The 15,157-nt window shown below is 47.5% G+C and overlaps 1 protein-coding gene across 1 annotated transcript in view; it reads right to left on the bottom strand.

Annotated features, from left to right (window-relative positions):
- Nucleotides 1–3,020: 3,020 nt before the first annotated feature.
- Pxdc1 (PX domain containing 1) overlaps nt 3,021–15,157 on the bottom strand; it is a 29,071-nt gene continuing 16,934 nt past the window's right edge. Inside the window, exons 2-5 of the mRNA XM_075969932.1 lie at nt 14,769–14,860; nt 13,569–13,686; nt 5,976–6,087; nt 3,021–4,112 (exon numbers count right to left, since the gene is read on the bottom strand). Of these exons, the coding sequence (XP_075826047.1) occupies nt 3,995–4,112; nt 5,976–6,087; nt 13,569–13,686; nt 14,769–14,860 (440 nt within the window). The 3' untranslated portion in view covers nt 3,021–3,994. The remainder of the gene's footprint in view (nt 4,113–5,975; nt 6,088–13,568; nt 13,687–14,768; nt 14,861–15,157) is intronic.

The following is a 15,157-nucleotide window of genomic DNA, read 5'->3' as shown; positions in this document are numbered from 1 at the left end:
GCTGTAGCCACCTCAGTGGAGCAATTTTCTTATACCACTTATTTACTGGGTCTTAGGTATAAGAGATGTCTTCCAAGAAAATTCCAAAGCATTGGTACTGATGATGCTTTCAATGGCATTGATCTAATTAATTCTCTCTATTCAAATTCCTGTAGCTTTTATATCGGTTTGACTGTTCCTCCTTGTAGTAAGTAGGTGAACACACTAGTCATTCATGAATTCTAAGAGTTCTGTTTTCTGAGCCGTCCGTTATGCGTTTGGCTGTGTGGTTCAAAAAAGTCCAATATGAGCCGGGCGTGGTGGCATTCACCTTTAGTCCCAGTACTCGGGAGGCAGAGGCAGGCAGAGCTCTGTGTTTTTGAGGCCAGCCTTGTCTACAAATTAAGTTCCAAGACAGCTAGATCTGTTACAAAGAGAAACCCTATCTCAAAAAAAACCAACCCCCCAAAAGATAGTTTAATATGGTGTATTCACGTGAGATTGGCATTCAAATTTACCATCTGTAAGGCTGTCAGCAGTCCTTAGCCTGTGGCAATCTGACCATTCTCTGACACCCCGCACTACTCCATATTTACCCTACCCAAAAAATAGGAGACAATAACAGAAAACCCAATTTTACCCAGAAGTCTGGAAAAATTAAACGTGTCTAAAGGATCATGGGCTCTTATTAGCAAAAGCCTTAAACAATGGTATGATTTGGGCTCTAGTGTTTGAAGTCCCTAATGCAGTGTTTAGGAGTGGATCCCTGGAGTGACTGTTACCTCCTGATCTATTGGCCTGGCCTTGCCAACACAAAATCTACATTTAAAAGTACAGTAAGAATATAATGCTGATATGAAGTGGTACACTAGCCATATAGATATGAGACAACAGCAAAAAAAAATCATTGCTGAAGATGGAACAAAATGTTCTCTTTAAGGAAAAGCCAAGAATGTCACCTCTCCTCATAAGGAGAAGGTTATGATACATGGCTCAGGGCAGGGTGGCCACTAATACCCCTACAAGAATGTCTACCAAGTGCTTTGTAGGTGAGAACTGCATGCTTAGGATGAACCACAGTCCACTGAATGGCCAGGTGGTATGTACACATGCCTGGTCTACAAGGAGGGCGTGGACTACAGAGTATGTGAATTGTGTGCAGTGACCAGAGGGCACTACCAGTTTGTTGATGATCATATTTTGCATTTTTACTTTATGTAAGCCTCACAGGAGAAGACTAGCATTTATTTAAAACAGAAAAGGAAGGATCCTTTGGCCTGTGAATAGCATGTGCCAGACGTTCTTTTCCAACTTAGTTGACTTAAGTTATTTTATTGCCCCAAAAGTCTTTAATTACATACTACTTAGGAGCTGTTTGTCCATTGTGAAGAGCAGAAAAAATGCAAGCTCAAGTAACAAAGGTGAATGCCTAGATCAGCATGGTCTTTTGACTGCCGGGACAGTATGAGGGATGTGGTCACCTACCATGCAAAGGGAGAAGCAGGTCTCTGGATGAAGGGATGACAGGTGTGTGCAACTCACACTTGAACCTGCTCCCATGTCAGTTCTCAGAACTGACCATTTAGAGGCTGTGTTGTATGAGTTTGATTTGGGGGGGGGGGCGCCATGAGCTCCCAATATGTCACTACATGGAGGCTTATTATTACTTATGAATGCCTGGGCTTAGCTTGGTTTGTTTTCTGCCTGCTTTCCTTAACTTAAATTATCCCATTTACCTTTCCCCTCTGGGCTTTTATCTTTTTTACTTCTGTATATCTTATTTTCCTTCTTATTCCATGGCTGGCTGTGCGGCTGGGTGACTGGGCCCCTGACGTCCTCCTCTTCGTATTCTCTTGCTGCTGCTTCTCCTCCTCCCAGGTTTCTCCCCCATAGATTCTCTTTGCCTGCCAGTCCCATCTAACCTTGCTCCTCTTTATTAGACCATCAGGTGTTTTAAACAAAGAACCACAGCTTTACAGAGTTAAATGTAGCAGAAACAAAAGTGGCACACCTTAAAATAATTTTCTACAACAAGGCTGCAAGCTCATGATTGTCTTACTTGGCCAAGTTTCCTGTGCTTGCTTTATGCCCACACTCACAACTGGGATCTTTCACCTAACAAGTCAGAGTTTTTCTCTGTATTGGAATCTATCTGACCATAGCAGCCCCCATAAACAGCAGCGGTGGTTTCCTGGGTGTTGGACAAGCTCTTTGTCTACCACAGATCCATCAGCCTATACCCTTTGTGAGGATGCTGAGTGTCAGTAACCACACCTTACACTATAAGGAATATCCATCTGCAATCCCAGCACTCAGGAGTCTGAGGAAGGAATTCATGCTAGTCAGAACTTGCCTCAAAACAATCAACAACAAACAACAAAACCTGTTTGTTTGTACTTCACTTTTTCTCTTCCTGGGATGGGGGTAATAGAAGAGAGTTGAGACAGAGTCTCATGTATCATAGGGGTCTCTGAATTCCATATATAGCCAAAGAAGACCTTAAACTGGTCCTCTTGCTTCTATTACCCTAAAGTAGAGATGGAAGACATATGTACCATGCCTGGTTTTATTGGTGTCGATGTTAATCACCAAGGGAAACTTTTTTTGTATTGATCTTAATTTGACAGTAAGACAACAAAGATAACTAACTACTCAGTCCCTCAGTAGCATATGTGAAAAGCAGGATGCATTATAAGTTGAACACAGCTGGAAGGAAAAATTCACGGAAATACCATTTGTATTGTAGCTGGGTCACCAGAGAAGCTTCCTGTGACTGCCAAAGAGGAAAGCAGAGAAGGGGAAACCCCTAAGTCAAAATGAAAGCCACCCCAAGCTGTTTGTTCATTATCTGGTTTGAATAGATCACTCCCCAGGGAGAGAACACATTTCCTAAATACTAGTGTGTCAGGAAGAGTGAGTGCTAGGGTCAGGTCTCAGGGTGGAGGTGGGGTGGGGGCTGGATGTCAGCTTTTGCCTTCTTTTTTGTCCCTAGGCAAGGGACAAAATGAACCACATCGTTTTACACAAACAACCCCACTCAATCAAAGTAGAACAATAGAGTTTATTTAATTAAAATAGATTATAAACAGACTGTAAAAGAATTAGAATTTTCAATAATTTACTATTATTTACATTAGCAAGTGCTGGTCGTTAGTAGACACAGTGAGGAGGCGAGCTCGCAGGACCCAGACCTTCCTGTGGTCCAAGCTGTAAGCTTCCCTTCCTCCCATCCCATCCTTCCTGATTCATTAGGGCAATTATGCCACTGAGTGCACCAGGGGAGGAACTTCAAGCACCCTTGGTGGTGGTAACAGTATCATAGCCTGGCAGAACTCAGGTGCTGGCAGAGACGGAACTCTTCTCTGGAGGAAAACTTTACGCTGGGTTCATATGCACTTTACGGTGCATGCTCTCCCCTCCCTGAAGCCGGTGCCCCCTCCCCTTCAGGGTTGACCCTTTGCGAACAACACTCCTTCCAGATGACCCCAAACCCCGTTTCCAGGGAGGAGATGTGAAGCAAACAAACAAAAGCCACACATCTCAGGGAAGCCCTGAGTCACTTAATATCCCCTGCTCTTGTGGTCCAGATCTTGATGACTTATCAAAAATCCTCTTGGAATGCTTTGTGCCTTTTGACACATGAGAGAAACGTGGGAAGTCAGAACTATGTGACCAAGCGGAATGCTCCCCTCAAGTAGGCAATGAGAACAAGAGGAAGCATGGCCCGCAGGAACAGTGTGTCCCAGGAGAAGAGGCAAGCTGGCGGGCTGAGGGCAGGTAGAAGGCCTCTCAGAGCTACAGGACATGTGGTCTCCTGTCGCTGGAGTCAGCCTAGGGACAGCCTGTGGACATCAAGAGCCCCCTGTGCCTCCGCTTTCAGGACATCCAGGCCTGGTGAACTTCAGGACCCTGGGAGGCCCAGGCTGAGCAGCAGCTTTGGCCCTTGGGGCCACACAGTGGACAGCATGAGGACATGCAGTCAAGGATTGAGGCAGAGATGGCCCAGTGGAGAGGCTCAGTCCAAAATGTCTGTCTCAAATGGAACCAGGTGGTAATAGGACAAGTTGGTGACATAAGCTGCCGGGTCATCGCCATCCTCCAGCTCTGCGGTGAACTCGCCGCCGTTCTCAAACCTGAAACAGATGACAGAGGTGAAGGCCACCTTACAGGACCGCAGCTAGAGTCAAGGACACTGGGGGATCCAGGCTCTGTGGAAGGGGACAAGGGGCATCAATGAGGTCCTTCCCAGACACGCAGCAGACACAAGGGAAGAACCCTGGATATACAGACTAGAAAACACAGGTGGCATTGCACAGGAAGAGCTTCTGAGCTTTGGTGCCCTTGCAATTACTGTCCCCATTTGTTTCAGTGGGTCAGTGGGGCTCTCATTCTTTCTTCGTGGTGACATTCCAGCTCCTATTCTGTGTCAGGCCCATGTCAGCTTGGAGAGCAGCAGGGGGATGGGCAGATGTCAGCGATATGTCCTCAGGGAACAGGAGCTTGCAAGGACACCAGGAAAGGGCACTACAGGTGGCTTCCTATGGTCATGGAGGGAAACTCTACCTGGTGGCCAAGCCTAGTGTGATCTAGGCTGACTCAGGCTCGGGAGGATGAAAATCGTGTGGATGTGGGGAGCTTACACTGTGTGTGTACAGCACCATCCTGAACTTCCCACCACCTGCTCTCCCTCTATCACCCTCCTCAGACCAAAGGATGTCCTGAAGACGGGAGGAAAGAAGGGACGCTTGAGGAACTGCCAAAATGGCTCGGGACCAGCACTGCCAAGGGCCCTGCTGCTTCTCCTGTCCCACCTCCATCAGGCACATCACGCCCTCAGTGCTCACTCACTGGTGCCCACCTTCCTTCTGGGTCAAATTAGCACACTCTCTGCAGAGACTCCACTGAATGGCAGCCCCTACTCACAGCCCAGGGCCACATGTGAGCACCAAGTGCCACCAGCCTTCCAATCTCTGGGGGTTCACCAGCCTACTTCTAAGAGATTGATGCATGTTCTAGAGCAGTTACTGGGAATGCTGAAGAATTTCACAGAGGGTGTGATCTTAGAAGCTTGCCTGAGAATGTGGTGAGAAACTGTGTTGACAGAGTAATCCCCTGACCTGCCTAGCTACTAGGCATGCCTGGCCAAGACACCACGGGATGCTGCACCCATCACATGCAGTTCCTTGGAGACCTCTGACTGTCAGGGATGGTGCACACTGAATGAGTGTTAAGAAAAGAGAATTCTTTCAGCTTTGTGTGACGAGGTGCTGGCCAGGGCCTGTCGTGGCAGAGGAGTCAGTTGGAGACCTTGTCACACCACCAGCTGCTACAGGGCCTAGGTCTGCCTCCACAGAATTCCCAGGGACACCCAGAAACAAAGTCAGTTCTCCTTTCACCCTGTCTGAGGACTCTGCTACCCCAGGGATTCACCAGGGAGCTGACTGTCAGGAGCCAAGCTTGCAGGTGGCTGTTCCTGCTGGCCACTAGGTGGCAGGCTCTCTGCAGCACATTCTGGGGAGAAGCTCATTGCGGAGGTGGGGAATGCAGGCAACAGTAAGTGGCTTTTGGTTGTCCAGCTCTCAGAAATCAAGGCTCCTCTCTAGAATAAGGCTCTAATGAAGCACTCATAAACGTATGAGACCACATGTGTGCCACAGCCCTAGTCCAGGAAGTGTAAAGGCATGAGTATCCTGGATCCTGGACCAGAAGATAGGGTTTCATACCTCAGAGCCAGCATGAACTAGATGCTGGAGCTTTGCAACGTTTTCAAAACTCCCCTCATGTCTCGTGACTGGGTGACTAGTCTCTCCCTAGAGCAGTTAAGCAAACTCTCACCAGAATATGAGGCACGCTTTTAATATAGGAACCCCGAAACTGGCAGTCTGCAGCTATGTCCGTATTGGAATGGGCCGCGTCCATTCCTCCCCGTAGAGCACTGCACAGGCCGCCAGCTTCCAACTCCGAGTATGAAAGCGTATCAGAAGCTATGTACTCACAGATGCTCTGTGGAGTCCGCGTCCAGGAGCTGGTCCTTCCCGTTGGGTACGCTGTGGTCAATGACTATTGTCTCTGTGTTTGCCAAACAAAATCCATTGGACCTCATGATTTCTGAAAACCAAAGCCATAATAAGGTAAGTATTCAGGAGAGGTCAGCACTTGAGGTTTAGAATTTCAGGACTTATCATAGATTGACGGCTCTCAGCCTTGGCCAGAGAAGTTTCTTTCCGCAGTGAGTGAATGTTAATGCAAACTCATAATTTATCACAGAATAAGAGATGCTAAGTGCCTGTCCCCAAACAGGACATCTATAGCACCCTCTCCAAGGCTCAGGGAGAGGGGAAAGAAGGAATGTAAGAGTTGGACGATGAGGGGAGAAGGGCGATGCCACGCAGTCTTCTACAGCTGTTGCACCCGGGAACTCACAACAACAGAGGCCACCTGTCCAAGCCTGGATCCATCAACACCTGTCATGGGTGGGAGAGGGACTCCAAAGGTCCCGCCCCTTCCCGATCAACTGCAGGGAGTTAGTAATGGGAACCATGGAAGGAAAAGTGATAGTCCTCAGAGGTGTCAAGTTGCTCTTGCTCAATAAATAACCTCCCACCCTTGCTCATGCCAGCAACTCTAATTAAATAGAACGTGTCATTTTAAAAAAAAGTCATGAAAATAGGAGGGGGAACTGTAAAGAGAAGGGGTTCTGAGTGGGAGGGAGAGGGTGACAAGGGAGAATATTGGGTGAGGGGACCATACAGCACATGTGTGTGCGTGTGTGTGAAACTGTGAAATAAAACTTTAGAATTGAAGTTCACATCAATCTCCCCCTCCCCCATCACCCAATGTCCCTAGTTCTCCCTCCCAATGCCCGGAGAATCCTTCTAGGGTTCAGACAGACAGACAGACAGACTGCCCAAAGGGGCAGTGTGCGTCTCCCTGAAGGAAGATCCTCTTGCTTTCCGAGCACCTTCCCACATGCCTGTGCCTCTGGGTTTACAGTGGAGGATGAAAGGAACTGGGTAGAGGACTGGGCTCAAGCTGGAGGCAGGATCTATATATCACTGTGACGTGTGACATCACAGTTTTCCTGACCTGTCTGACCTCAGCCCTAGCTGAGACATGGTTGGCAACATCCACATCCTGGTTAATCCTAAGCATCAGATGAGAGCGACCTGCTGGCTTTGCTTGATAAAATTGTATATATACATTAAGATTTCTCCCGTATTCGCAGACGTGGGTTCTTTAGAAACATCAACAAATAAAAGTGACTTCCTGTTTCTACACCAACTGTTAGGTTACAAGGGCTCTCCTATGCCTGAAGGGCTGAAGTGAAGGGTTGGTGGCAGTCACTAAGCTGGAGGCTTAGCCTGCAGCCTCATGGCCTTGAAATTCTTCTTCTCCATGGGACACCTCCAAGATTGTATTTGAGAACCTCTAAGGATTTACCTAATTCTATCTAGTATCCCATGATGTCCTGGATCCCATCATGGCAAACAAGCATCCATTTAGCTAGACACACCCTCTTTGAATAGTAAAGCTTATGATGTTCAAATCTCTAATGCAAAATGGGAAAGAGTTTCTGGACTCTGCACCCATCCTCCCTCCAGGCTTTAAATCATCTTTAGATCATGTATAATACCTGGTAATGTAAATGATATGTAAATCACTATTATAATGACCGAGGAGAAAGGACTATGCTCGATCGGTAGACATAGTATTCTTCCCTAGTATTTTGGCTTACGCTTGGTTGACTCCACAGATTCTGGACCCACAGATGCAGAGAGCTTACCATGCAAAACCCAGAAAGGCTTGGCTCTCTCTCTTTTATCTACTACAGCCTTGACTCTTCAGAAGGGACTAGGTGTCACCTTGGCCTTGACTCTTCCTCTCTCTGTGAGACTTGTTCATCTCTGGTCCTTGACTCTTAAGCAGCTGAGCTTCATTCTCAGGACCACCTCTGTTGGTTCTCTCAAGCCAGGCTCTCACCCTAAAATACACATTTAACACATACTCCAGAGAATGGGTATGCTTAGTTTACAAGGTCGTATCCTCACACTGGGGACACAGCTGCCTTTAGCCCCTCCTCTCCTCCTGGCACACACAGCCAACAAGAATATCTCTCCCGTCTTAAGGGTTAGGGGACATCAGATGCCTTTGTTTCTAAAGGATTATCTTAGTCCTCTCTCCACCTGACCATGGTCTAATTTATTCCTGAGTATAGAAATTGGCTTTTCCATGAAGAAATTATTACTTCCTGTTTATTTATTTTTAACCTTTCTAGGCAGTCGGTGCTCCATTCTGCGAACTCCTCTCCATATGTGGAGAGTCAGGGAACCACCCAAAAAGAATAAAGAAAACTTGGTTTCCTCCTCTCACAAAATTATCATTCAGTCAGTTTCCCAAGTCCTCGCTGAAAAGGACATGGGGCTTTCTGCAGAAGGAGCTAACATGTGTGCCGAGTCTCCTGTAGCACTTCCCAGTCAGTCACACTGGTGAGCGGGGCACTATCAGTATCTGGCTTCCTCCCCTGCCTTCTTCCTCTCTCTTCCACCTGGGAAAGACGCTACAAACCACTAAGGGGTGGGTCTGGGAACTTGGGCCAGCTATATTTCTTTGTATGAAGAACAAAGGGAAGATGCTTAGCCAATGAGCTGTCAGACTGAAAACCAGCGAACCCCACATGAGTTCCGATTCCTAGCCTCCCCACTCAAAGGGCGAGGCAGCAGTGAGCCACTTTCTTTATTGTTCTGATTAACTCTGACCCAAATCTGTCTGTCTGAGGAAGTGCAGGCAGCCCCTGTGCAGCCTCCACACCGCTGACTGACAGCCTAGGTCTCCTTCTCTCACCCCTTTGCCAAGGGAATCTGGGCGGGGGGAGGGATCCTGGGAGTTCAAATAGATGTCACCCATGCAAGTCACTTCTGTACATACTCCTGGAGCTATTGACATGTCTAATGTATACTGCAGAGTCCAGGAAGTACAGTCTATGCTGGTCCCTCCAGAATAGATTTGGAACAAGTCACTCCTCCGCTGTCTATGACAAAGAGCCTTTGGGAACATAAATGAGATCTAAAGCTCCCAAGGCCAGTTGGGCTCTGAGGACAATAAGCATATTGGTCTCCTGTCCCTCAGAGTCCCGCCCCCAGGTCACAAAGGGATCCTGCTCAAATTACTAGTATTTCACAAAAGATAATCCCGGAGAAGCTCTTGGTCCCTCATGGATCCCCAACCTCACCTTCATCACTCTGAGCCATCAGCCCTCAGGCCTCTCAACACACAGCATCTGTACTCCTTTAATGCAGCCATCCCAGGCTGGCTCGGAGAGGGATGGCTCACTGAGAAACACTGACACAAAAACAGGTACCACAGCAGGCTCCAAACCTCGCCAGATACACGCGACCCTCCTATGCCTGTGCTAGCTAAAACTGGAACAAATATTCTGGGACAGTTTATATTTTTATCTCCTCCATTCTCTTAACAAACAGTGTCTTGAGAAGAGTATGACTTCTGAGGAATTATTCAAAATTTACAACAAAGACAGTCTAACCCTAACACGCATCTAATTGAAGGGGCCATCAGTTTAAAGTGACTACTTTGCTAAGAATTGTTCAGTGGTGCCCTCCCCAGGCACTGTCCACCCACTGAACAACAGCTTGAAGGGGCGGTTACTCTTGGGCCAGTCTTCATGGGAGGGTGAAGCTGTAGTTTGAATGTGAAATGACCCCCAAAGGTTTGTGTGTTTGAACACTTAGTCCCCAGCTGGTCATGCTGCTTTGGAAGGTTGGGAATCATTCCGGAAGTGGGCCTGGCTGGAGTGAGTCACTAGGCGTGGGCACCATGGCCCCAAGGCTATTTTCAAACAAACTTTATGAATTTCTTGCATGTCAGTTTAGAACCCACAACAAAAAAGTCACTAAGTAGCTTAATTTTTGAAGTCACATCCCTAACTCCATCAACCCTGATGAAAGAATCAAACTCAAGGCCTCAAATACGCTAGGCAATGGCTCTGTCACTGAGGCACACTCCAAACCTCAAGATACTCTTGTATTCCTATGTTTGTATTTTGTAATCCAGGTAAGCCATGAAAACATAGACAGGGCTCAGACATGTCCCCCAGCGGCTCCCCTACTGTCAGCACTTCATGCAGGGTCCCTCATCGCATCCAGGGAACGAGGATGTCACTAGGGAAGAGCCCCTTCAGTGGGGTTTCACCTGTTTTCTGCTAACGGCCCTTTCCTGTGGAAATATGGGGTATGCCTATGTGCATGTGTGTACTACACAATATCCATAGGCCCATTATCCAATACTATTAACAAATACCTTAGAGAATACGTTGTTAACACTGGGCAAACCCTGATTTTCCTTCCACCCACTGCTTATCTTATCTCCATCGATGGATTTTTTTTTTTTTGGACATCTTCCAATCCACATGCATGGTGCCATGATAGTAAGTCTCCTAATTTGTACTTGTAGCAGAGTTTACATGTATTCTATACCACCACCCCTCCAGCTCATCAATTCTCTGATTCCATTTCTTCTGCAGACCTTCAGTCAGTCATGGGAGCATTCACACTATAGCTTTCCTCCCTTCTAAGTCCTCCCTGGCATTATATTTTCAGTTTTTTTCAGCAACAGAACAAAAGCATAAACAATAGCCTTTTATTAACTTGCTGATATGTCTCTCCCCATATAGTAAAAATTAATGCTAACATTGAATAGATACTAGATTAAAGAACACACACACACACACACACACACACACACACACACACACACGTATTTCCTTTCAAACCCTAAATGGGAACAACACATGTTTTTGGAATCTATTGGTCCTTCCAGCCCTAACTAGGTGGAGCTGAGGCCTCTGTTTCCTTGGAGCTGCAGTCACAGCCTCATTGCAGAACACTTAAGATCTGTGCTCTCTCGTGCTTAATAAACACTTAAATCAACATAGGAAAGGAATGCTTAAGTCTGAGTGGTCATCTTTGAGGAGGACCCAGAATATTAAAAATATTTTTTCAACACAACCAATATCTAGTGCCATCTGGTGGAGCCCTCACTACCTACAGCCTCAACATTCAAAGAGAAAAGTCTGGAGGCTCAGGGTCCTGGCTCAGTAAATCACCATCCCAAGAGAGGGGGGCGGGATCTGTTCCAACTCCATAACACCCACCACCTCCCAAATGCCAGAATGCATGAAGAAACCCCTTAAGAGAAGGGAAGAAGGGTCAGGGGACGTCTTGACCATCAACTTTTATTTCCTAAATGGATAGAATTGACGAGAATGGCCATGGATGGGCAGAGCTTGCCTGATGACTTTTGAGGGTCACAAGTACAAATAATGACCATAGTCCAGAGGAGGAGACTCAGGGTGTGGAGATGACGCAATAAGATTAAAATTCATCTGCCAGTCAGACTTTAATCTGTCTGAGATGACGAGAAAGCTGGGCTTGCTTCTGCCGGTGAGGCTTTGAGAAAAGCACTAAAAACAGTTTGGGGGTCCTCCTGTAAGCACATGGGGTGAACTCTGGAGAGATAGAGTCAAGGTCATGGGTTCCTGGGAAGCCAGAACTCCTCAGACTCTGGGCCTCCTTCTGAGAGCCACACCCCCAGAACACACCCGTCCATAAAGGCACTGAAAAACCTAAAGTGCCCACAAGGGAACAGTTCAGTTTCCTCAAGAAGATGCCAGTGCTTCTGAACAAAAAACTTCAATAGAAATCAGTGGTTGCGGGTAAGGGGAGTGGGGAGAAGGCACTGAAGAGACAGATGGATCAGCTGCAGTTAAGAGCAACTGTTGCTCTTGCAGAGGACCTGGTTCGAGTCCCAGCACCCACATGATGACTCATAACTACCCATAATTCCAGTTCCAAGGGATTCAGTGCCCTCTTCTGGCCTCCATAAGTACCTTATGCATGTGGTGCATAGACATATATGTAGGTCAAATTTTTACACATATAAAAAAGTCATTAAAAAAGGAAATCAATGTGGAAGCCTTTGCAGCGTGTTGAATGTGTCTGCTCCCTCACTGGAGACTGGAGCTGACAGATGCTGCCCGTTGCAGACACTCCAGGTAAGATTCATGCCCTCCAGTTCATATTAGGAAACTCCGGCTCGAGGGAGGCCTGGTTGTTCTGGGAGCCAAATAGGAAGGCTAGGAATACTGAAGGGTAGAGAGCCTCAGGAGTGGAAGAAACCCATAGAAGAATTCCAAACAGTTCACTTAGCAGGAAGCTATCCCCCAGACTGCCGCCTCACATAGCAACAACCCCACACCACAGGTGCACACACACACACACACACACACACACACACACACACACACACACACACACACACCATACCTTGCACCAAGACTTTTAGCTACAGGTCATTTACAAATTCCCTTCTTGCCAAGCCAGGGTTCCCAAACCAGTGCCCAGCCAACACTTTCCATTCAGGTCCACCAGTGCCTAAGGGGCAGATTCCCAACCCCCCTGCCTCATTTCTTCCTACTCATTGTCCCTCCCATGCCTGGTCATTTCTGAGGCAGCAGCTCGTTTTGCAGAGTCTCCGGAGCCAGGCATAACATCTCACGTGGTCTGCTGTCTCAAGGTGCACAAGAAGGACAAGATCCCTGCCCTTGTAGGCTTGGATGCTGCACCTCTGCCATAAGCAAAGGTCACTAGCGAGTTCTCACACAGTAGCAAGGACAACTCACCAGTCCTTGAAAAAACACATAAAAACAAACTTAAAGCCCCAGGTGGCATCTGCATTCATCCCTTTAATTCCACCCCATTATTTTCAGTCTTACAGAACAAACACATGGTGATGTAATCATTATATCATGATATGATCATTACATGATAAAATAAAGCAGGATGGGGACAGGGGACTCCTCCAGAGGCAGCGCCTGAAACTCATCTGTCCCCTCAACTGCGATGCCTCCAGGTCATCTTGAAGCCGTGTCCCACCCCTTTAAGGGTTCTTCTGTTCTCTTTCCCATTTGCCCCAAATGATGAAATGGTACAACACACAGGCCTAGGACTCTGCACTGTTCCCACTCAGACTCAAGAGCAGAAGCTTGTCCATGCACCACGGTAGGCAATCAGAGCCCCATTGGACAGCCAGTGAGACTTCAGAGCCTGTGGAGCCTGTAGGACAGACATCAACCTGGACAAACAGCCTCACCTCTTGCGATCAGCTGGAAAGAAGGTTTAGAGGTTAGGTCCCAGTTACCAAGGGGCCCCTGGCCCTCACACCGTCCACAGTCCTTTAAGATCAGAGACCAAACAGCCCAGATGGACCACCCACCCTGTACACTCAGCCATATCTAGGAGACCTCTCCCACCCCAGGTCCTAGAACCCACCCATCCAGTTCATCCCTGCACACAGCTGGCATTGCCATCCCTGTGTGGTAAAGACACCACTGCACCGTCACTCTGTCCCTCCTTTCCTTACCCCTCTCACAGGTGGCTTTGAGCATCTCACCAAATGTCCTCTGTTCTTCCCAAGGGGGAGGCTGAGCCCGCCCACCAAAATGCCACACTGGAAAGACCTTGCAACCACCACAGCCACCCAGAGCAGTTCTCCCACGCCTTTATTGCGGCTCTTACCTGATATTTTGACAGGACTTTGAAAGCTGGGTTGAATTTTATGGACATTATCATTTTTTAACACCTGATCCAGAGGCGATCTTTCAAAGAAGGTGAGAACAACCTCTGACCTAGAATACTGGGGACAAACACAGTCATTACTAAAGATGAAAAGCTCTCCACAGCAGGTCCCGTGTGTGTGCTGGGGTGGGGTTTGTGCACAGAGGTAATCCCAACTGATATGATGCTCAGAAGGCAATCCCGGGCCTGTGCAGGGGCTGGTTGATGGCCTGTGCCCAGTAAGTGGACCACTGTAGTTTCTTGTTTACAAGTGGCTAACAGGCGAGCCTCTGGCTAGGGTGGGTGGCTCTGGGGAATGCTTTGCACATAGCTGGTGGATTATACCCAGCTCTGTTGTAGGAGGCTGCTTGTTCGTTCCCTGCTGCTCAGACTGGAAATAACCACACAGAAACAGTATTAATTAAATCACTACTTGGTCTATTAGCTATAGCTTCTTATTGGCTAACTCTTACATCTTAATTTAACCCATTGGGCAAGGTTCTGGCTTGTCCCCAGCAGCAGCTACATAGCATCTCCCTGAATCCACCTCCTTTCTCCCAGCATTCAGTTTAGTTTTCCTCGCCTAACTATATTCTGCCCTGTGCAGGCCCACTACAGTTTCTTTATTCATTAACCAATACAAACAAACACATACAGAAGGACTTCCCAGACCACAGCTCCCTCCTGTACTATCAGCTTGGTTGCTTCTACTTCCACCATTTTCCCTTTGGGAAAGTAGAACCTTTAGGAGCTAAGGAGTTCTGCCTGACCCTTCAGACAGATTCTTAGTTCTTCACATCAACCTCACAGACTCAGTGCGTGAGTTCCAAGGAGACAGAACTGAACACTGCGGCTGCCAAAGATGCAGACACTGTCCTTGGCTTCCTGGTGCCCGTTCTAAACCTAACAGGAGAGCAAGTCTGAGGTGAGGAAAGAAAGAAAGGGCTCCTGGCTGCTTCCAGAGAAGTCCTGTCTCCTCCTGCTTCACACCTCAGGATTCGAAAGAACCTGGTAGAGCTCACAGATGCCTTCCTTCCCTTGATTGTCTGCCGGGACGCCTAGTGGGAATGATATGCTGGGTGAGATGCAGGGACCTGTCTTTAAGTCTGGTTGGTGATGGGACACTCTGGCCTTCCTGCCCCACCTAGATGCCTCACTCACCTTACACGGCATGCTGATGACTGTCTCGAGCAGTTTCTCAACCTCGTTGAGCCTGGTCTCTATGTCGTGTGCTTCCTTGATGGCAAGCAGTCCTAGAACAGAGACAGAAATGGCCAGGTCAGAGAGGCGAGCAGCCTGTGATGAAATAAGTAACCAGATACACAACAAGTGTGTCCCATGATGAGGACACCTATGTCATCTTCCACAGCAAAATGTCCTGCTCCTATGATAGAAATGTCTCAATGTTTCCCATGGATTCTTGAAACCACAGATAGACCCAGACCCAAAAAGATAAAAGTTTTATTCTACCATAATTCAGCCCAAATCACATGCCATAGCCATAGCTGTTGCTTTCACAGTTTGAAGTGAATTGGAAAAGCTACCATGAA

Source organism: Microtus pennsylvanicus, chromosome 4, assembly GCF_037038515.1.
Source record: "Microtus pennsylvanicus isolate mMicPen1 chromosome 4, mMicPen1.hap1, whole genome shotgun sequence".
Taxonomy (NCBI): Eukaryota; Metazoa; Chordata; class Mammalia; order Rodentia; family Cricetidae; genus Microtus; species Microtus pennsylvanicus.
Note: the sequence above shows the minus strand (reverse complement) of the source record. Positions and strands in the feature narration are given on the sequence as shown.